This window comes from Mobula hypostoma, chromosome 1 (assembly GCF_963921235.1).
Source record: "Mobula hypostoma chromosome 1, sMobHyp1.1, whole genome shotgun sequence".
Taxonomy (NCBI): domain Eukaryota; kingdom Metazoa; phylum Chordata; class Chondrichthyes; order Myliobatiformes; family Myliobatidae; genus Mobula; species Mobula hypostoma.
Genome location: NC_086097.1, coordinates 232996296 through 233019240, shown reverse-complemented (window position 1 = coordinate 233019240; position 22945 = coordinate 232996296). Strand labels below are relative to the sequence as shown.

At 40.9% G+C, this 22945-nt stretch overlaps 1 protein-coding gene across 4 annotated transcripts in view; it reads left to right on the top strand.

Moving 5' to 3' along the window:
• kcnv1 (potassium voltage-gated channel modifier subfamily V member 1) overlaps positions 1 to 15137 on the top strand; it is a 49277-nt gene extending 34140 nt beyond the window's left edge. For 2 of the 4 annotated variants that reach the window (XM_063042222.1, XM_063042232.1), the window contains exons 2-3: positions 7630 to 8598; positions 13777 to 15137. In XM_063042222.1, the coding sequence (XP_062898292.1) occupies positions 7653 to 8598; positions 13777 to 14285 (1455 nt within the window). In that variant the 5' untranslated portion in view covers positions 7630 to 7652 and the 3' untranslated portion in view covers positions 14286 to 15137. Of the gene's footprint in view, positions 1 to 5031; positions 5183 to 7629; positions 8599 to 13776 lie in introns of all 4 variants that reach the window. The other 2 variants (XM_063042207.1, XM_063042214.1) reach the window with 2 other exon arrangements.
• The last annotated feature ends 7808 nt before the right edge of the window (positions 15138 to 22945 follow it).

Below are 22945 nucleotides of genomic sequence, written 5' to 3'. Positions count from 1 at the left end.
TTTAAGGTGGGGGCTTATATGGGAGGCAGGGTTTGAGGGTCGGCACAACATTGTGGGCCGAAGGGCCTGTACTGTGCTCTACTATTCTATGTTCTATGTTCTAAAATCCTACCATATATTCTCCCATAGCTGTGTAGGATTCCTGCAGGTGATCCAGTGTCCCCTGACATCCCAAAGATGTGTTGCTTGGTTAATTGACTACTGTAGCTTGCCCATTATTGCAGGTTAATGACAAAAAGAATCAAAGGGGAATTGATCAGTGCATGAGAGAACAAGTTGAACGGGGTATAGAGAAATGAAATGGGGCAAAAGCATTGATGAGATTTGGGAGCCGACATGAACCCAAAGGGGAAGATTGCCTCCTCCAAGTCATTTTCAGTACAGCTCAAGATAAGCGAAAAAAAGAGATTTGAGGATTGCTTAAATTTTTCCTTATGCTGGTGCCCTAGAAATAAACGTAACTATTTGAGTACATTACTGAGAGTTGTTAGAGTGTGTTGCAACCGTTTGTTTTATCAAGATTCTCACCTTAAAAACCCTTGTACTATCCTGTATGAAAATAGCAGAGCACTAATTTCTGTAAAGAACACCGGTGACAGTTTCAGTGAGATGCTGAGAGAAAGGTCACAGTGAATGGTGTATTGTTTACCTAATAATTGAAGCTGACTGAATTTCATAATTTTAAAAGAATGTTTTGTATTGAATTTGCAGTGCAGATACTAATTATTAAGTCGGATTGAATAGAAGTGGATTTGAACTTCTATCCCCATCAGTGCCAGCTATTGCTCCTGTACTCCTGTGGAATTAATCAAATTATATTCACATTGGATACATAAGACCATAAGATATCGGAACAGAATTAGGCAATTTGGCCCATCGACTCTGCTCCGCCATTTCATCATGGCTGATCCATTTTCCCTCTTGGTCCCAATATCCTGCCTTCTTCATGTGTCCCTTCGTGCCCTAACTAATCAAGACTCTGTCAGCCTCTGCCTTAAATGTAGCCAATGACTTGGCCTTCACAGTCGACTATGGCAATGAATTCCACACATTCACCCTCTCTGGCTAAGGAAAATCATCCTCATCTCCGTTCTAAATGGACGTCCCTCTATTCTGAAGCTATGTCTTCCGGTCTTAGGCTCCCTCAAGTCCTACATCCATGATATTTGCTGTTAATATCATCAGTGAATGTTTTATGAATCATATTTAGGACTTCCTCCTCAAGGAGAATATTTTTCTCATTCATTGCATTGTGCCCCTTCAGTCACCTGCTGCAGCCTCAGTCCCCACCTCAATTTCCGGCTTCAGGCTTCCCTGCGTGGTAGCATAGCAGTTTGGACAATCACTTTACAATGCCAGAGATCACCAAGGGGGTTCAATTCCTACCACTGAGTGTAAAACGTGTACGTTCTCCTCATGAACATGTGGGTTTCCACCGAGTAATCTGGTTTCTTCCCACATTCCAAAGACCTGCAGTTAAGGTTAGAGATTTATGGGTATGCTACGTTGATGCTGTAACCATGGCGACAGTTGCGTGCTGCCCCAGCTTAATCCTCGATCTGTGTTCCTCATTGATGCATTTCACTGTCTGTTTTGGTATTTTAATGTACAATTGACAAATAAAGCTAATCTTTATACTTCATTATGCATCATCTGTTCTGGTTTAATGCCTATTTGAAAATTAACTGCTCAAAACCACACTGCAGACATAGATACAAGAAAATTTAAAGCCTTGACAAGTGACATTTCAGTCCTCTTGTTATTAAAGTGTTACTTGCAAATAGTACCTACTTAGCTGGGATTTAAATGAGATATCTCTATATTATTGACAATGGCTGAATAGTCTATTGTAAATCTTGCTGAAAAGATAAAAGTTTACAAATCAGGAAAATTTAATGAACAAAAGTTCCTTCCTCCTTTTAGAAATCAGGACCTCACATAAAGTAATCCAGAGAGATAATTTATATATGTGGTCAATACCTTGCCAACTCCTAGTGCAGTTACAAGCTTGATACAAACTACTCAATATTGTGATTATGTGAAACTTGGTTATGCTGAGATATTGTGATATATTCACTTCAGAGAATTGCATTCATTGTTGCTGGAACCACAGACTGTTTATTGTATCACTGCTCATTAAACCATTTCACCTCCTGGTCTAGCTGTCTCACATTTTAAATGCTTACTCTCAAGTTTTAAATCTTAAGTGCTATCCCCATCCTTGTGTCCTTAACATTCTCTGTTCCTGCAATCTTCCAAGAACACTCCATTCTCCCAGCTGTAACTTTACTTACAATGTTGGAAATAGACAGAGTACCATGAAAATAACTTATTGTTTCACTTGCCACTATGATAGGGTATCACTAATTAATTTTAAAAGACGAATATTGTTTGGCCTTGAAGTTACTTTTTAATGCTGACAGTTTTGTCTATCACATTAAAGCTTTCTTAGAAGTCCCGGAAGAATCATGTACTTCAGTTATGAAATTCCTAGAACACTGTTGTGATTTCCCCATGGTGTGATGATTTTGGAGTATTCTTCAATTGGAAGTTCTCAAAGCTGCCAGCACTCAGACTTTCAGCTGCGATCTTGGCAGCCACCCCGTAAATGGATGTGTGTGCAAAATAAACAGTACACTCTTAGCTACCTGAAAGTGAAGCTAATTCAAGGGTGGATTGGAAAAAGAAGGGAAGATGATCCCAGGAGTCAGCAAAGGCTGGCCAGGATAGTGAAGAATGATATTTACAGAAGGCATGATATTGGCAGGGACCCCTCGATCTATAAGAAAGTCTAAATGCCTCACATGAAAACAAGCAAGTGTACTTGCGCTTTGAAGAATACTGCAATAGCAGTCTTCTAAGGAGTTAAAGGGAAATTAGTGGCAATCCTTTCTCCTTGAGTACAGAGGTTGAATGAAATTCCTAATCATGCCTGTGGCCGAATGCAGCAAACTGTGTCGGAGAGATGTGGCAATAGCATGGAATGATTCTGAGGCCAGGAAGCTGAAAATAATATGACCCTGATCACCACTGGGAAAGCTGTCAAGGAACAAGAGAGCACAGATCTCAGTCCATGTCAAAGAAGTTACTTAGAATAGCGTGGTTTGAGGAAAATGAAATCTGTAAAAGATGGATGCTCAGTGAATAAGTACAAATTGCCATTTCTCATACCACTGAGGTTGCAAATCTTGCTGACTGTAAACATTAGATATTGTGTTGTTGATGTCAGCTGGGAAAGCAATGGGCCAGAAAAAAAAATGTCTTGTTCTAACTAGATCCTGTCCAACAGTCAGGAGTTCAATTTCCCACTAGATGCTGTGAGACCTGAAATGTCACTGCACCTTCAAATTGAACTGAATTTAAACTGCAATATTCTCTTCAAAGTTATAAAAAAGAATTTTTAAGCTTCTGTGTCATCTCTGTTGCTAAATATTTGAAATCTGTAAAGATCTACAGTAGCTAACAGAAAAATATTTGTATTCCTGGAGAGAAGCATGAACTTAAGGGTATAATTATGAATCACGGAATTACTAAATATAGAATTCAGTCTGTCAAACCTGTGCCAGTCTTTCTAAGGCCTAAGCAATTATTCTCACTATTTTTTTTATCCCCAACATTATTTTGCCACAAACACAAGAGATTCTGTGGATGCTGGAAAGCTAGAACAATAAACACAAAATGCTGTAGGAAGTCAGCGTTTCAGGCAATATCAATGGAGAGGAATACACAGCCAACATTTGTCTGATGACTACTTCACTTTTAACATTTTCTCATTCAAATATTATTCCTGTTCACTTCTGTAATGTCTCACTAAATCTCATTTCACCACTCCTTTAGTTATGGAATTGCAGAAGTGGAATGCAAGCAAAACTTCTTTGACTCAGAGGAACTGGCTAAATGTTTGCTCAGTATTATTTTTGGATAAGAGCTGTCAATGAAAGGTGTGCAGAATGCTAATGAGTTGCCAAATGTGAATTTAGAAGATCAAAAGGTCAGCAGAATGGAATGCATAAAATAAAATTGAAGGCAATTAACAGTTAAAACTTAGTGTTCTTTGCTATGTTTTTGTCACAGTGTGGAGATATCATAACTCTTCTCCACAGCTTAAAATGTGGCATTAGCATCTGCTCCATAACTGAAGCAGCCAAGCCATCTGGTGAGACAGATTTAAATTAACTTGTCCTTTGCAATTATTTTTTCAATACAAGGTTTATGATTAGTGGGTATGAGGCTTAAATGTTATCACTGATTTAGAGCACATATCTACTATCTTATTGGTTTCTGGACAGCCTGAATCAATCAATGAACTCTTAACTGTGGTCTTAACTGGCTAGAATTTCCCAATAACCAATCAAGGAATATGTTATAATTATGCACTTTAACACGTATATTACTGCAAACTTCTAAGTTTTCTTTTGCTGTGCTTCATCTCAGCATAGTGTTAATAAAGATGCTATTTACAGTTTGTTCAGTGTTTTTACTGTTTTCCATCGAGTTGCATCCTGTGAAACACTCAGTATTGTTTATCGTGCTTTTTTGGTTGTTTTGCTTACTTTAAATTAACATACTTTTATTAAGCAATTACAGGGTTACTTTGCCTCTAAATTAAAAGGATATTTGCTGTTTGGATCTAATATTGAGTCTGTATTTCATGTTATGATGTGTATCTGCTTTTTGGTTGCTGCCTTTTTTGTTGCTGTTTTGTGCGATTTTGATCAGGGCAGACCAGTGCCGCAGACTGCAGACAAGAGACGTGGCGCTGCATTGAACTGAACTGAATATACCCAGACTCTTCCAATGTCTTTCTGATTTGGAGTTTTGTATTCTGTGTTTCTTGCTCTTTTTTTTGCCGTTTGCGTGATTTTTATTTTGCATGTTGGATGTTTGATGATTTTCTTCAAACGGGATCTATGGTTTTCTTTGTTTCATGGCAGTGTGTGGGAAGACAAATCTCAGGGTTGTATATACTGCCTACATACTTTGATAATACATGATCTTTGAATCTCAATATGTTTGTTTCTGTCGATACAGATGAACATGTGAAACACAGATTGTTTTCAAGCAGAAGACAGTGGAGTTTCCGACAGTAACAAGACCGGATGATACAAATATTAAAATGCAACTTGCTAACATTGGATAAACCAAAGTCTGAATGTACCTACAACTTCATTCACTCTTAAAAGTTAAATATTGCAGTTTGTGCTGAAACTCTTGGTCATGTGTTCAATGATTCAGTTGTTGTGTATTTCTAGGAAGGAGTGGCTCTTGGGAAATTAAGGCCTGTGTGATGACAGCTTCCTAAAATAAATCAATTAGACTTGCAGCATTGAAAACTCAGAGAGGCTATTAAAACTTCTACACGAGGAAATGTGCAGATGCTGGAATTTCAAGCAACATACATAAAAGTTGCCGGTGAACGCAGCAGGCCAGGCAGCATCTCTAGGAAGAGGTACAGTCAATGTTTCGGGCCGAGACCCTTCGGTAGGATGAAGGGTCTTGGCCTGAAACGTCAACTGTACCTGCTGCTAGAGATGCTGCCTGGCCTGCTGTGTTCATTAAAACTCCCAACAACTTTTGAGAATTTGCAATATTGCATCTATAAAAGAAAATGTAACATTATGCATGTGACCTACCTTAAAATTAGAAACATTGCCATGCCTTGCATCCACTGCAATTTGCTTTTTACTTCTCTTCAGCTTTTATGCTTTTGTTTCACTGCCCTACTTAACTATTTTCACGGCCTTTATTCCTTTGTAACTTATTGAGATGATTTTAACTAGTTTTCAAGAATCAAACTTTCTCAATTATCTCTCTCATCTTTTCTTCCCCTCAATTCAGGACAGACAGTCACAGCTGAAGGTTTAGTTCATCAATGATGATAAATCTGTTTCACATTTCCTCTTTTTGTTTGACTTGCCCAGGAATATATCTTTTTAAGTATTAATTTTGCTCTTGGATTCTTGTGATAACAATCTCTAAAATGCCTCCTCAGTCCGCAATGCCAAATACTTTAAACACCTTGGGGGAAAGGGTAAATTGATATGAGTCGCATTGCACACTTGGTATGAACATAGTTCAATAAACTTGGAAGTTATTGGTGTTGATGGTAAATCATTGGCACTGGAAAGTGGCATATCCCGAGCGTTCAATTATTTTAAAGTTCAAGTACTATGTAATGTATTATTCAAAGATGAGCAGTTCAGAAGTACGACAACCATGTCAGTCGGTGAAGAATCTTTTGCCGAGGAATACAATAAAACTCTAAACACACCTTTCTGAGTCAGCACACTGGAGATTTTTCAACAATCCTGGCTGAACATTAATTCTGTGTGTTCCAGTGAAAAGTACAATTGAAGTGTAATTCAACTCTGAAACAGCTCAACATAGCAGTGAGTTGTTTTAACATAGTTGCATTAAAGCTGTACTGTAAAACTGAAATATCCTGTTGGGAAAGAACTCCATTGCCTCAGTCACCATCCTATTTCATAGTAGCTGCCAGTAGCACAAGAGACCTTCACAATTTTCTTAAGGGTTTAAAGCCTTAAAAATAATTAGTTTGAACATCACTGGGAGGGGGATGTTAATTTCATTAAGTGTTTCATAGAATCTATTTTTGGATTTTAACAAGGGGAATAGCTGTTAGCTCTGATCCAGTGACCTGGGTACGGTCCTGACCTCTGTACTTGTCTGTTTTCTGTTCACGCATTCTGTCTGAGACAATATGGATTTCCCCCAGGTGCTCCATATTCTAAAGGTAGGTTAATTGGCAGCTTAAAATTACCACGAGCGTATGGATGGGAGAGTTACAAACACGAGAAAATCTGCTGATGCTGGGAATCTCCTTCACATTGCAACATGTCAGTCCATGGCTTTCTCTACTGCCACGATGAGGCCACACTGAGGTTCAGGGAACAATGCCTCATATTCCATCTGGGTAGCCTCCAACTTGATGGCATGAACATCGATTTCTGGTAATTGCCCCCCCCTTCAACAAGCCCCATTGCCCATTACTGTTTTCCTCTCTCTGTTTATCTCCCTACCTGCCCATCGCCTCCCTCTGGTGCTCCTCCTTCTTCCCTTTCTCCATGGTCTTCTGTCCACTCCTATCAGATTCCTCCTTCTCCAGTCCTTTATCCCCTTTATCAATCAACTTTCCAGCTCCTTACTTCACCCTTTCCACCGCCCCCACCCCGGCTTGACATCACCTACCACAGTGTGCTTCTTCCTCCACGCCCCCCACCTTTGTACTCTGACCTCCCCTTCCTTTCCACTCCTGAAGAAGGGTCTCGACCTGAAACAGCAACGATTTTCTCTTCTATAGATGCTGCCTGGTCTGCTGAGATCCCCCAGCATTCTGTGGATGAGAGAGTCGATGGGCATGTGAGAAAAGATAGGTTAAAGGAAACACTGTAGGGAAGAAATGGTATTGCACAGAAAAATGGTTTGATAGCTTGAGTGACTTATACTTTGTGATGAAACATGCCATGAAGTGCCTATCATAACATACTTTAACTTTATTAGAATGTTCCAATAAAAATGTGGAAGGTAAATTTCAGTGATTGCCTTCCAATGTTACCAACAGTCATTTTCTAGTAGAAAGTAACGATGATAACTCAGTTTAATTTTCAGGTCATCATTAATGAACATGTACCATGAAGTCTTCCAACTGTTCTCCTTGGTTCGTTGAGCGGAATGAAGACCATGTTTCTGTCTTCTCTCTGGAATCCAGTGTGTTTTGCAGTGAAGAGCACTTGAATAAAAATCCTTTAAACACCTTTATAATAAACGTCGGCGGCAGCAGATTCACTCTGTCACATGAGACTCTGTTGTGCTATCCTGAAACACGCCTGGGGAAGCTGGCTACGTCTGAACAGGACTCCATACTGGATCTATGCGACGATGCCAACTTTGTGGACAATGAATATTTCTTTGATCGGAGTTCACAGACGTTCAAGTACATTATACATTATTACAAGACTGGAAAGCTGCATGTAAACGAAGAACTCTGTGCAATGTCATTTTTGCAGGAAATTGAATACTGGGGAATAGATGAACTTAACATTGACATTTGCTGCCGAGAAAGATATTACAGGCGGAAAGAAATTAATGAAGCCTTAGATATAAAACGCGATACGGAATTGATTGAGAATGAAGAGGAAGATTTCTCCGGAGTGATTTGTGAAAAACTAAGACAAAAACTGTGGGTCATAATGGAAAAACCTGATTCTTCAAAGCTAGCTAAGACATTTGGAATCCTTTCTGTGGCATTTGTCCTCATTTCCATTGCAAATATGGCTGTCTTTTCTCTTGAGTATAACGTACTGGATCCTCCCTTGTTGAATGCAGTTGAGTATATTTGCATAACTTGGTTCACTGCAGAGTATCTACTAAGATTCTTATGTGTGAAGAACAAGTGCAGATTTGTTAAGTGCTTGGTGAATATTATTGACCTCATTGCTGTGGTCCCGTTTTATATCACCATGCTGGTGGAGCAGCTTTATGGAGGTTCTACAGAACTGGAAAACGTTGGGAAAATTGTCCAGATCCTGAGATTAATGAGATCACTGCGCATGTTGAAACTTGGAAGACACTCAACAGGTAAGTTCCACATTTCACATACTGCTATTTTGTGCAATGCTATTTCTAATAAGTATTGGTTTAATTTTTTTTAATTAATGCAGTTGCTTCATGAAATAATTTACAGTCTTTAACCCTATTGATGGAAAAGTCTACAGTAAGTGGTGGATAAAGCCTGGCGCATCATAGGCAAAGCCCTCCCTGTCACTGAGCACATTGACAAGGAGTGCTGTGACAGGAAAGCAGCATCCATCGATCTAGGACCCTCACTATCCAGGCCAAGTTTCTTCAGCTTCAGGTAGGAGGTACAGGAGTTCAATACCACCAAGTTCATCTGTAGTTATTATCCTACAACCAGCAACCTATCCTTCCTCCGCCAATTCAGAAAGATCTCCCAATGCAGTCTTTCTCCCAGTTAGTCTGAAGGTTGAGATCATGAGCCATGAGGTAATGTAGCATCTCTATAAAATTCTGACTGACACGGTGTCTGACTAGCAACCGAAAGTGGATCTTAGCCAGCAATGAATGTTCCCTGACTTCATCGCATCGTCATCCCAGAAGACTGACATGGTCACTCTGTCAGAAACCTCAAAGCAGGTGGTCACAGTAGAGCTGACGGTTCCTTGGGATTGAAGAGGAGTTTAAGCGTAAGAAAGCCAAATACCAGGAGCTGGTAGAGCAGTGCCAGAGACAGGGGTGGAGGGCACGATGTGAGCTTATAGAGGTGGAGTGTAAAGGTTTTTTTGGCTACTTGCTGCACAGAACCTACTTCCTCCTTGGCATTATGGTGCCTGCAAAGAAAAGAGCCATCAGGACCGTCACAGAGGCTGCTGAGAGAGTTTCCTGATGGCTATGGATCAAGAGGTGTGGCCCATCGGCCAATGCTGCTGGGACATGCCAGAAGGTCACCTGAGTGAGAGTGCCTGATGCTGGAAGTCCCAAAACACCTGATCACACCAGGTTACTTCACTGATTATGTCTCCCAGCTCATCCTAGGAAGTACCTCTGCTTCATGTTAGACCATACATGGAGTATTGTCTTTAGGTCTGGGCATCTCTTTTTAGGAAGTATGTGGAAGCTTTGGAGAGGGCACATAGGAGATCTACCAGGATGCCACCGGAATTAGAAAGCATGTCTTACGAAGAAAAGTTGAGCGACTTAGGGCTTTTCTCTTTGGAGAGAAAGGACTGAGAAGTGACTTGATAAGATAGTGTATAAGATGATAAGAGACAGAGATAAAATTACCAGCCAGACACTTTCCCAGTCCAGAAATGGCTAACACAAGGGGCATACTTTTAAGGTTTTGGGAGGAAAGTACGGGGGGGGGGGGGAATGTCAGAGGCAGGATTTTTAGACAGGCAATGGTAGGAGCGTGGAACATGCTGCCAGGGGTGGGCTGGAGGCAGATACATTAGGAGCATTTAAGAGATCCTTGGATAGGCACATAAATGAAAGAAAAATGGGGGGGCTCTGTGGCAGGGAAAGGTTAGATTGATCTTAGAGTAAGTTAAAAGATCAGCACAGTATTGCTATAATATTATATGTTCTGTGTTTTAGTCTTAAAAAACCTACAAGGTAGTCAATACAAGAAACATTCTGACGGAAAGGAAACAGAATGCAAGTTTTCTCCAGAGAAGCAAAACCAATGAGTAAGCAAATCTCTCAGGAGTGGAAAAAGTAGATGAGAAGTTTAGTCCTGATGAAGGGTCATGACCCAAAACCTCGACTGCTTATTCACTTCCATAGATGCTGCCTGAACTGCTGAGTTCCTCCAGCATTTTGTAAGTTTTTGCCTTGGATTTCCAGCATCTCCAGATTTTCTTGCGTTTGGAAAGCAAGTTAGTTTTTAGTACCATATGAGCCAGAGAAAGGGGAAATATCCCGAATAGGGAGAGATCAAATTCAAGTTTCAAGATTCAAGATTGTTTATTATCAAGTTGAAGTTCAATTGTCATTCAACCATACATGAAAATCATTAATACAGCCAAACAAAACAGCATTTCGCCAGGTCCAAGGTGTAAAACACAGTACCAACAATCACACAGCACAGCACAAGGCACATATAAGATATCAGTATAATACAGTCACACAAAAAAAACAAAAATATATATAAGTATAAAAGAAATCCTATAAAACACAATGTACACGTATCTGTTTTATATATATATATATATATATAGATAGATAGACATTGTATGTACATAAAGTGACGTTGGGTCGTGTGTTTGTAGTGGTGGTAAGTCAAAAGCATAGTGTAACAGACCTGATCGTACTGAAGGTAGAATATTTGTGATTATCTTGATTGAAATAATACTGTACATCAAGTGAGCTTCAAACCAAAAGCAGCATAGTCACACAGCAGATTGACTATTAAAATTTACTTTGCTGTTCACTTTGCAGATTTAAATTTCTACCTTTTTTGATATCAGAGCAGACTAAATATTTTGCCTTGCACGCCAAGGTAATTAGCCAAAGTATTACACAGGATGGCAATCATGCAGTGGTCTTTCTCTGCTCCACTGGGTGCAGTGTGTGGCAGGAGACAGGGCTAATTGGATAATTAAACACATCAGCCAAGTACAAGGACATCCAATTAATATCAGTGATATGAGAGACTTTTTACTATGTATGAGGGTGATTACAAACACAGAGAACCATTTTGCGAGGAAATATTTGCTCGATTTGCACAGCTGCTAAATCAGAAGAATGGAGTACTGTCAGCAACTGCTTTAGCTCCATTTTATAAATACCACACTCCTCCATTTAGCTTTCATTTTTAGAAAGAAACTCTCACTGAAAATCATACCTTGCACCCAAATGTATTGGGCATCATAACTCTAGGATTTAATTTGGATTTCTTTCATTTTGTCTGCACTGGTGCAATGGGTAAGTTATTGAGCTAGTATCCACCTGGAGTTAGTCTTGCCCCAAATCTGCAGGTGAGGATGAGTAATTGCAAGAGAAATGACAGCAAGCATAGAGAGAAATCTAACATAATGGTCTCTGAGAAAATCAGCTGTTTATAGAACTCTCTGTCAAAGCCCGCCCACAGTCCTCAAAGTGGAATACTGCTGCTATTTTCGAATGACTTTCAATTCTGTTTCGTAATTAAAAATAATTGATTACCTTAAGTATCACAATTTTGTTATTACAATTATATATAAGGCTATGGACCAGGTGTGGGTCGATGGGACGAGGTAGAATGTTATTTCAGCATGGACTAGATGGGCTGAAGGGTCCGTTTCTGTGCTTTATGACTCAATGGTATGTTTATCTGGGCTGTAGTGCGACATAGATCAGACGGGTACTGTTGAATTACCTGGGATGCAGTGGGGCATCGATCGGATGGGTACTGTTGAATTATCTGGGGTGCAGTGGGACATTGATCAGATGGGTACTATTGAATTATCTGGGATGTAGTGGGGTATCGATCAGATGGGTACTGTTGAATTATCTGGGATGTAGTGGGGTATCGATCAGATGGGTACCTTTGAATTATTTGGGATGTAGTGGGACATCGATTGAAATTGAAATAGAAATTGAAATATCTTTATTGTCATTGCATAGTACAATTTGTCAGGCACCAACACAGCGAAAATGAGTTTGCAACTCTCATACTCAATGCTATAAAACAACAAATAAAATAAATAAACAATAAATAAAATCAAGTAACCAGCCAGTACAAGCAATGTCCAGCAGTACAAAAGTGCAACTCAGATGCATGACAGCCATAAAACCGGTATTAAAGTAGCAATATAACACATTTATGGATGATGCTTGATCAATTGGTTCAGAACAATTATAGCTCTGGGGAAAAAGCTATTTTTCAGTCTGGAAGTGCGGGCATAGAATATCTTATAACGTCTGCCAGCTGGAAGAAGTTCAAACAGATGACTGCATGGGTGTGTATTGTCCTTACAGATGCTTGTAGCTTTCCTTAGGCAGCGAGAGCTGTAGGTGTCCTCCAGGGCTGGGAGCTGTGTCCCGATGATCTTCTGTGCGCTAGAGACGACCCGCTGAAGTGCTTTCCTATCAGTTGCTGTACAACTGAGATACCACACAGAGATGCAGTATGTTAAGATGCTCTCTATGGTGCAGCGGTAAAAGGTCACCAGCATCTGTTCAGGTAGACCAGCTTTCTTCAACGTCCTGAGGAAGAACAAGCATTGCTGTGCTTTCTTAACTATGATAGTGGTGTTAGTGGACCATGTAAGGTCTTCTGAGATGTGTTTTCCCAGAAACCTGAAACTGGACACTCTCTCCACTACGTCTCCGTTAATGTAGACTGGAGTGCACTAGTCATCCCATGACTTTCCAAAATTGATAATTAGCTCCTTAGTCTTTGCTGTATTAAGAGACAAGTTGTTCTCTGAGCACCAGCTCACTAAGTTCTGTACCTCCGCTCTGTACGCTGATTCGTCTCTGTTGGAGACCAACCCGATCACTGTCATGTCATCTGTGAATTTGACGATGGTATTGGTGTTAAGTACAGGTACATAGTCGTAAGTGAAGAGGAAGTAGAGTATGGGACTCAATACACCACCTTGTGGTGTACCGGTGTTCATGGTAGTAGTGGAGGACAGGTGAGGGCCCAGTCTCACTGCCTGTGAGCGCTCTGACAAGAAATTCAGGACCCAGTTGCAGAGTGATGAGCTGAGGCCTAGCTGGTGGAGTTTGGAGATGAGCTTGCTGGGGATGACAGTATTAAAAGCAGAGCTATAATCAACAAACAACATCCTCACGTATGTGCCCTTTCCCTCCAGGTGTGTCAGGACAGTGTGAAGAGCTAATGAGATGGCATCCTCCGCGGACCTGTTTGCTTTATCGGCAAACTGGTGTGAGTCCAGTGTAGCAGGGATAGTGACTTTAATGTGGGAGAGGACCAATCTCTCAAAGCACTTCATTATTGTTGGTGTGAGGGCAACGGGACGATAGTCATTCAAATTGTTGATGTTTGTTTAATTCAGGACTGGCACTATGATGTCTGATTGGACGGGTACCATGGAATTATCTGGGGTGTAGTGGGACATCGATTGGACGGGTATTGTTGAATTATCTGGGATGTAGTGGGACATTGATCGGATGGGTACTATTGAATTATCTGTGGTGTAGTGGGACATCGATTGGACGGGTATTGTTGAATTATCTGTCATAATTTATGGAATGTTGGATCTCACTGGTATATTATTCATTTTACAGGTCTGAAATCTCTAGGAATGACAATTGCTCTCTGTTACGAAGAGGTTGGCCTCCTTCTGCTTTTCCTCTCTGTGGGAATTTCCATCTTCTCGACGGTGGAGTACGCTGTGGAGCACAGCGTCCCAGGCACAACGTTCTCTAGTGTTCCCTGTGCATGGTGGTGGGCAACAACCTCCATGACCACTGTTGGCTATGGAGATATCCGACCTGAAACCACCAGTGGGAAGATCATTGCCTTTTTATGTATTTTGACTGGTATCCTGGTCTTGTCACTGCCCATAGCTATCATAAATGATAGGTTTTCTAATTGCTACATCACCCAGAAGATGAAAGAGGCAGCCCTTCGACACCATGACGCTCTGAAGAAGCTCACCAAAAATTCGGCATTCGATTCAGTTGCCAACGTTAACTTGCGAGATATTTATGCTCGCAGTATTATGGAAATGTTACGGATCAAGAACAGGGAAAGAGCCAGCACCCGAAGCAGTGCTGGAGATGACATATGGTGACCTGCCTGGTTGTGCTTTCTCTTGTCGATTAATCTAGTGCATAACTCCAAAGCTAGTAAAAGCTGCAGTATTTCAAAACTGCATGTGGCTACTCATTACACTGATGTTAAAATGGAATTTTACATACATAGTTTTATTTATTCTTAATTTCGGTTCAGGTCTCAGCAAGAAGATATACTTCACAATACCTGTGTGTGTAATGGTACTGAGCTGATAGAAACCAGCTAACTCAATGCCTGTTCACAAGGTCCTGGATTCTGTTGACAGGTATGGAAATAGTTTCTGCTTTTCACAAAACCACTCTTTGCAGGCTAACATACCTGCTAATGAATACTTGAGGAAGTGGCAGTGCCCCTCAGATTTACAACATATATATTTTGACCTTTAAAACTGTTCATCTTTGAAGGTTAGGGTAGCTTAAATGAAAATGGCATGGTTATTGAGATGTCTGCCCGTTCAATTAAATAGATCTGTACTATTTATTGTGTCTATTATTTATTTTTTTTTAATAAACATTGTCAGCAATGTACTTTGATGCCTTTGAATCAAATATTTTTAGAAACTAGTAATTAACAGAAGAGGATTTTGTATTAGATTTTATAAGCCAGTCCAGATAACTAAGGTGAATGCACTACATGCTATCTGTCTTTTTCTGTGGTCGCTGAATTCTAATGTTAAACCTCGACCATATACTGTAAATAAATTATCCAAGAGCTAATTTCAGCATGTAAAAGCTCTTTTCAGGTTGGAGCATGTATTAGAATTTGCAAAATTGAACTATGTTTAAAGTATTGGTAGATTGGCTGTAAAGTTTATCTGTAACTTCCAGAAGTGTTTTCCATGATCTGAATAAAATAATTAATTAGTGCTTACTACTGTCTGCTGCAAGCAATAGGGAAGAGCTTTCTCAGTAAAGGAACATAAGCTGCAGACCAAATGAAGTTAGATACATATTTCAAACATTTATCTGTCATAAAGAACCATGCAGCATTTAAAGGGCATCAGAAAATTACATGCTAATGGTCTCTTCTGACAAAAGGGATTTGCCTATATTCTTAAGTTAAGAAACTGATATTATTCTGTATTCAACGTGATGATTTCTCATTGACACTGAGAAAAATAGAAAGTTTATAAAATTATATTTATCACTGCTTCTGAAAGCCTCAAGAAAACCAGCAGTAAAATACCTGCCTCCCAGGACAACCCAATAGATTAGATTAGAATTATTTATAAATCATATGTTGCTCCGTCGGTCAGGGTCGACCATGGATGTTGCACCTTAGCTGTCTAGGTACACAAGTCTGGGCAGTACGATATGGAGAGCAAGATGTTGGCCCTGTAGCAAGTTTGCCACCCCCATGCACCTGATGAACTCAAAGGAATGGCTGAGACCGATGCAGTTTGGTACCAGCAGTTTTGCAGGAGTTGCCAGTCAGTGATGAACTCAAATGTAGGACTGCCTTCGGGAGTCCAGCTCCTGATGTTTCACTCAGCGTCTACTCCCGAAGCCTTCCCCATGAGTGGGTATAGCCACAGGGCAGCAGACGTTTGAGATTAGAGTTTTCCTTCTCCTAGGTGAGCTGCCAACCATGGTTGATGAGCCCCATCTGCCTGAAGCAACCGGTTTTATGTGGCCAGTAACCCGCGTTTGCTCCTTCTGCTGTCAATAGAAATGGTTCCTCCAAGCTTAGTAGCTAAGACACACATAAAGGCCAGGAGCTGGACTTGGTTGTCAGAGGCTGTTTGAGGCACACGCCATGGGAATATTTAATAGGTATGGGCACTTATCCCCATACCATCACTGGTTGTAGCAACCTTAAGGAACCTATGCACATAGGTACATTGAAACATATAGTGAAATGCAGTGTATGCATTAATATACAGCCCGGAGCAGCCTGCAAGTGTCGCTACACAATCAAGTGCTAACGTAAAATGGCCATAATAAATAGAAGCAGGAGTATCCTATTCAATCCCTCATATCCTGTCCATTGTTCAATACGATTGTGACTGATTTTATTTTTAACCACAAAAGCACTCTCCTGTATTAACCCCATCTCCCTTGAATCTATTCATCTGCCTTAAATACACTAAGTGAATGAGCCCCACGGCTCTCCTGGATAGTGAGGTCCAAAGCTGATCTGTTTCTTCATCTGTGAAAAATTCTGGGTAAATTTTACCATTTCACCCAAAAATTGCAGGCCAGCTTTTACCAATATACGATAGAGAGCATACTGACATACGGAATGACAGTGGGGTACTCTAGCTGCAGCAAGACAGATCACAAAGCACTCCAGCGAGTGATTAGGATGGCTCAGCACATCACTGGGGCTCAACTACCGGACTGGAGACAGCCTACAACGTTCAATGCCTACGGCACGTTCAAAGACCCATCCCAACCCGAACACTGTCTGTTCAACCTCCCGCCATCTGGAGGAAGATGCAGAAACATCTTAGCCAAAACAGTCAGATTGAAATACAGCTTCTTCCCGAGGGCTGTTGTACAGCTGAATAATGTTACACCCCATTTGTGAATGGCCTTTGAGTGGTGTGGACTATCCAAATCACTTGTTGCATGTAAATATGGGAATTATTTTTTTTAATTAAGCCGTACCGCATGCTTTGTAAATATCTCTTTTGCATGAACTGGAGTAGCACCACAATCTTGTTATCTTGAGTGGTGACAACAAAGTTCTATTCTATTCTATCTGGATGAAGAAATCACTTCTCACCTCTGTTAGGAATGTGAACCCCCCTCCACCCCCCAGGTGCTAGATATCCCAGACAAGGGAAACCAACTCCACATCTCCCCTGTCAAGGTCCCTAAGGATTTTGCAGGTTTAATTGCAATCAAGTGCAGATAACTCTGGAAATGGCTGGGGATAGGAGTAGACACAGAAGTCCTAAAGTGTGTACAGCCAACAAAGTACTTCTTGAAGCACCATCCCCTTTGTAATCTAGAAGACACAAAATCCAGATTGAACTCAGTAATCCAGATTGAACTCCCACAAATGTCATTAAGGTGAGAAGATAATCTACTTGCTAATTGAAGGATGAATATTAGCCAGCATACCACAAATATCTCCCTTGATCTCTTCACAGTAATGCCTCAAGGCCATGTTCATTCGCATGAAAATGGATCAGATGATCAATTGAAGACTAATTATTATTCTTTACAGATAAACTGCTTGATTCACCCTCCTGCTATCCCAACAATCTCAAAGGTTTATCCCTAAAGTTAAGTAGGTTGTTTGATATCTTGGTCTCTTCAATGATGCTTTTACATCAAGCCTGTCATCACTCAGCCCAGAAGTTGGGATGTTACGTTGTAGTTCTACAGGAAGTTGCTGAGCCACCCTGTGTTCAGCTGGGAACAGACTGCTGTAGGAATGATGTCATTATGTTGGAAAGAGTACAAAGGAGATTTACAAGGATGTTGCGTGGACTCAAAGGACTGGGCTGTGGAAAGAAGCTGAACAGGTTGAAATTTTACTCATTTGAGTGTAACAAAATGAGTGATGTTATAGAGATTATAAGATCACAGGCAAATAGGGTGTAAAGAAAGCTCCTGGCACATTGGCCTTCATAAGTCAAAGTACTGAGTACAGGAGATGGGATGTCATGTTCAGGTTGTATAAGACTTTGGTGAGGCCTCATTTGGGGTAAAGCGTGAAGTTTTCATTACCTACCTACTGGAGTGATGTAAATAAAGTTGAAAGTATGCAGAGAAATTTACAAGGATGTTACCAAGTCTGGAGAGCCTGATTTATAAGGAAAGATTGAATAGGTTAGGACTTTATTCCTTAGAACATTGAAGGGCAAAAAGTTTAAGGGGAATATGAGGGGAAATGTCTTCACTTAGAGGGTGGTGAGAGCTCAATGTCAACACTTAAGCGATGTTTGAATAGGTAGATGGATGGTAGGGACATGGGAGGGCTATGGTCCTCATGCAGGTCGTTGAGAGTAGTCAGATTAAATGGTTTTGGCATGGACTAGATGGCCTGAAGGGCTGGTTTTTGTTCGAAGACTATGAATCCTTGGGATTCAAGACTGGGAATCAAGGCTTAGTGTGCTTAGGTTTGCCGTGCGAAGGGGAGAAATTTAGTAGGAACCTGAGGGGGAACATCTTCCATAGATGGAATGAGCTGCCAGAGGAAGTAGTTGAGGCAGGCATATGAACAACACTGGACAGGTAAATGGATAGGAAAGGACTGGAAGGATACAGACCAAACTCAGGTAAATGGGACTAGCATCGATAGGAATCCTGGTCAGCGTGGACTAGTTGAGTTGAGGGGTCTGTTTCCTGTGTGACTCTATGACTCTATTCAATCCTCAATAAGAGTCTTAGCTCGGAACATCAACTGTTTATTCATTTCCATAGACGCTGTATAACCTGCCAGGTTTGGTATGTAATACACTCAAAAGTTCTATAGAACTTATTAACTACTTTATGGTAGATAGAATAAAACTAAATTATGCTGCAGCAGGGAGAAGCTGAAATATGGTCATGGACTTGTGGAGAGATTTGCATCATCAGTAAAAGTAATCTTGAAGAACAATGGTGAGTGATCAGGACTGATTTCTGCATAGCTGAATGCTTTTGCTGTTAAAATTTTACAAAATCATCCTATGAAGGTCAGTCATTGTTTTTACATTCTCTTTTCCAGTTTAAATTTGGGAGGTTGTATAAAGGTGGCCAATCTAGTATTGTCCATATTACATTCTCACTTGGATCAGAAACATCCATTTTGTGCCGCACATGAACTGGAGGGATAATTCAGTCCAGGAATGGGATCTGCTCAGCAGAGCAAGTGACAAACATGATTGAATCAGTAACCGAGGTAACTGACCTCCCAGACCTTATTCAAATAGTTTTAAGTGGCTTAATTTGAAAGTAACCAAATAATCTGTTTTCACTGCACAATTCCTTCCCAAAATGAAAATTGGAATTGACCTTTGAGAGGTCAACCTAGCAACTGGGTCAATTAGTACCCAATTATTAAGTACAAATCACACATAAAGTCAACTCAGCCCAGTATAGTCAATCATTTCCACAGCAAGAGATTGAGAACTTACTGTATATCTACTATTCCCATCAATGTGCTTCATGCTTTCCTGGTGTCAAGACTATATGTGCAATTCTATTTTCAGCATGAATTAGAACTTCAAGGTGCAATCTATGATTTTCAGTGAGCAATCACACCAAAAAGAGTATATTAGACCGATATTCTCAACAGGTGACAACCTGTTTTCTCACATTTTTAAATTTGTAAACCACTCCAGTGCTGTTTTGAGAACTCTTTCAGACTATGATTTGTTGTGGGGAAAATTATGGCTTATTACCATCAAATAATATAATGGATTTGTGCGCAAAATAAAGAGGATAACTTCAGCTATTTAGTCTTTGTTGTAAGGGTGTTGAACAAAACCCTTTGACCTCTTTTGGAGGCCTTCTAGTTCCTCCTTAGAAGATCACATGGGGGGAACGAGACTAAGGATGGACAGATTCTCTAACAACCAGGAAAATGTACGGATCTAATATCCAGCAAACACTGGTAACTGCAGAATCAGTGGAAGAGCATTAGTAAAGAGACTGAGATTCCATGTAGAAAAGGGTTTATTGACCTGACGCCTACAACAGTGGTGTGTGCACCCCATTAACCGTAGAAGGACTTTCTGGAGATTAGTGATCCAGCAAAAGTAGTGAGCCTTGAGAGGGGTTTTGCCATAGAGTCATAGAGATACGCAGCACAAAAGCACAGACACAAGCCCTTCAGCACATGCAGACTGTGCCAAACTGTTACTTTGACCAGTCTCAAGGACCTGCATATGGAACCTAGCTCCCCATACCCCTCTCATCAATGTACTTAACCTATTTCTCTCAAATGCTGAAATCAAACCCACATCCACCACTTCAGACTGAAGTAGTTCCCCCTCAGGTTGCCCTTAAATATTTCACTTTTCACCCATAAATTATGTCCTATAGTTATAGTCCCACCCAACCTCAGTAGAAAAGCCTGCTTGCATTTGCTCATCTATTATAATTCTGTACTCCTGTCATCGGGTTCTCTGAACAATTCATCTGCACGTTACTCTTGGCCTTTAATTCCCTAACTTAAAATATCTTCAGCCCACATGACTTCAGGCTGCTCATGTCCAATCTTTCCAACCCCGCTGCTTTGGATGCCTCCTCTCTGAATGCTGACAGCTATTAGCCCTGCAGATAAGCTTTGGCCACATGCCAGACTTCCTGACACTATGCACGGTCCATCCCAACCTAGGACTGCAGAGCCCTCCATTCTGGGAGGGTTAGAGGCCAAGCTGGAGGTTCCACCTGTCAAACGGACTCAGGCAGGTTGTAGTGTTAAGGACTGCCAGGACATGCCTCGGAAGGTGGCACCTTCCGCTTCTAGGCTGCCTGAGTCAGACAAAAATGTGTCCTTCAGGTGCCCAATATTGAAAGGAATACTCCACGAGGCACATGAACAATATTCTGACAGTACCTGCCACCACCACTACATTCAGGCAGTGTATTCCTGATTTCAGCCACATGACGGCAAGTTCTTCTTCAGATCATTTCTTATCCTTACACTAAATTCATGCACCCTATAGATAGCTCAGCAATGAGGAAAAATTTCCTACTGTACACCCTATCTATGCCCCTCTTAATTTCATAAACCTAGTAAAGTCATCCCTCAGCTACTACATTCAGGTGAGAATTAACCTAGCCTATGTAATCTTTCCTTATGACTAGGGGTGCAGTGCTAGCTGGAGCACACCGCAGTGCATTCGGCTCCTCATTAAGAAAAAAGCTGAAATAAACAAGCTAATTAATTTGGTGCCACCCAGGGTGATTTGAGTATCTCAGAAGCTGATGATCTCCTGGAATTTTTACGCACAACTCTGGAATTTACAAAGAATGGTGCAAAAAATGAAAAAAATCCAGCGAGTGGCTGTTCTGTGAGCAAAAACTTCTTGTTAAATCCACAGCTGCAACATGATGTACCAATGCTAATATTCAATGTTTCCATCTGAATATAAGAGTTGATTGGAGAGCTTAAGGTAAAAGAGCCCTTAGAGGAGTATGATAACAATATGATTGAATTCACCCTGAAATTTGAGAAGAAGATGTATCAGGATTACAGTGAGGTAAAGGGAATTACAGAGGCATGAGAGAGGAGCTGGCCAGAATTGATTGGAAAAGAACACTGGCAGGGATTACGGCAAAACAGCAATGGCTGGAATTTCTGGAAGCAATTCAGAAGGCGCAGGATATATACATCCCAACGAGGAAGAAGGAAAGATGACACAACCGTGGATAACAAGAGGAGTCAAAACTAACATCAAAGCCAAAGAGAGAGTGTATGATAGAGCAAAAAAATTACTGGGAAGTTAGAGGATTGGGAAGTTTTTAAACACCAACAGAAGGCGACTAAAAAAAATTATTAAGAAGGTAATTAGATTATGAGGATACTTAGTCCTCATTTATTGTCATTTAGAAATGCATGCATTAAAAAATGATACAATCTTCCTCCGGTATGATATCACAGAAACACAAGACAGACCAAGACTAAAACTGACAAAAACCACATAATTATAACATATAGTTACAACAGTGCAAAGCTATACAGTAATTTGATAAGAACAGATCATGGGCACGGAAAAATAAGTGTCAAGTCCCGATAGCCCCATCATCTCACGCAGACGGTAGAAGGAAGAAACTTCCCCTGCCATGAGATTCCAGCGCCACAAACTTGCCGATGCAACATCCTGGAAGCACCGGACCACGGTCCGACTCTGAGTCCATCCGAAAACTTTGAGCCTCCGACCAGCCCTCCGGCACTGAGCACCGAGCACCGAGCACCATCTCTGCCGAGCGCTTCGACCCTGGCCCCAGCCGCCAAGCAACAGGCAAAGCCGAGGATTTGGGGCCTTCCCCTCCGGAGATTCTGGATCACACAGTAGCAGCGGCAGCGAAGCGGGCATTTCAGAAGTTTCACCAGATGTTCCTCCGTGCTCTCACGTCTGCCTCCATCAAATCAGAATTGTGCACCAATGATGGAATACGAAAGTAAGCTAGCTAATGATATTAAAGAGAATACCAAAAGTTTCTTCAGATACATAAAGTGTTAAAGAGAGGTGAGAGTAGATATTGAACCATTGGAAAACAATACTGGAGAGGAAGTAATGGTGGACAATGAAGTGGTGGATGAACTGTATTTTGCAACAGGCTTCACCTTGGAAGACACTGGCAGTATTGTGGAAGTTCCAGGTGTCAGCGGGCATGAAGTGTGTGAAGTTACTCTAAATAGAGAAAAGGTTCTTGGGAACTTGAAAGGTCTGAAGGTAGATAAGTCACTTGAACCAGATGGTGTACATCCAGAAAGAGGTGGCTGAAGAGATCATGGAGGCATTAGAAATGATCTTTCAAGAATCACTAAATTCTGGAATGATTCTGGGAGACTGGAAAATTGCAAATCTCACTCCATTCTTCAAGAAGGGAGAGAGGCTGAAGAAAGGAGTTTGACCTCAGTGGCTGGGAAGATATTGGAGTCGATTATTAAGAATGAGGTCTCAACGTACTTGAAGACTTGTAGTCAGTATGGTTTCCTCAAGGGAAAGTTGTTGAGAAATCTGTTGGAATTCTTTGAAGAAATAATGAG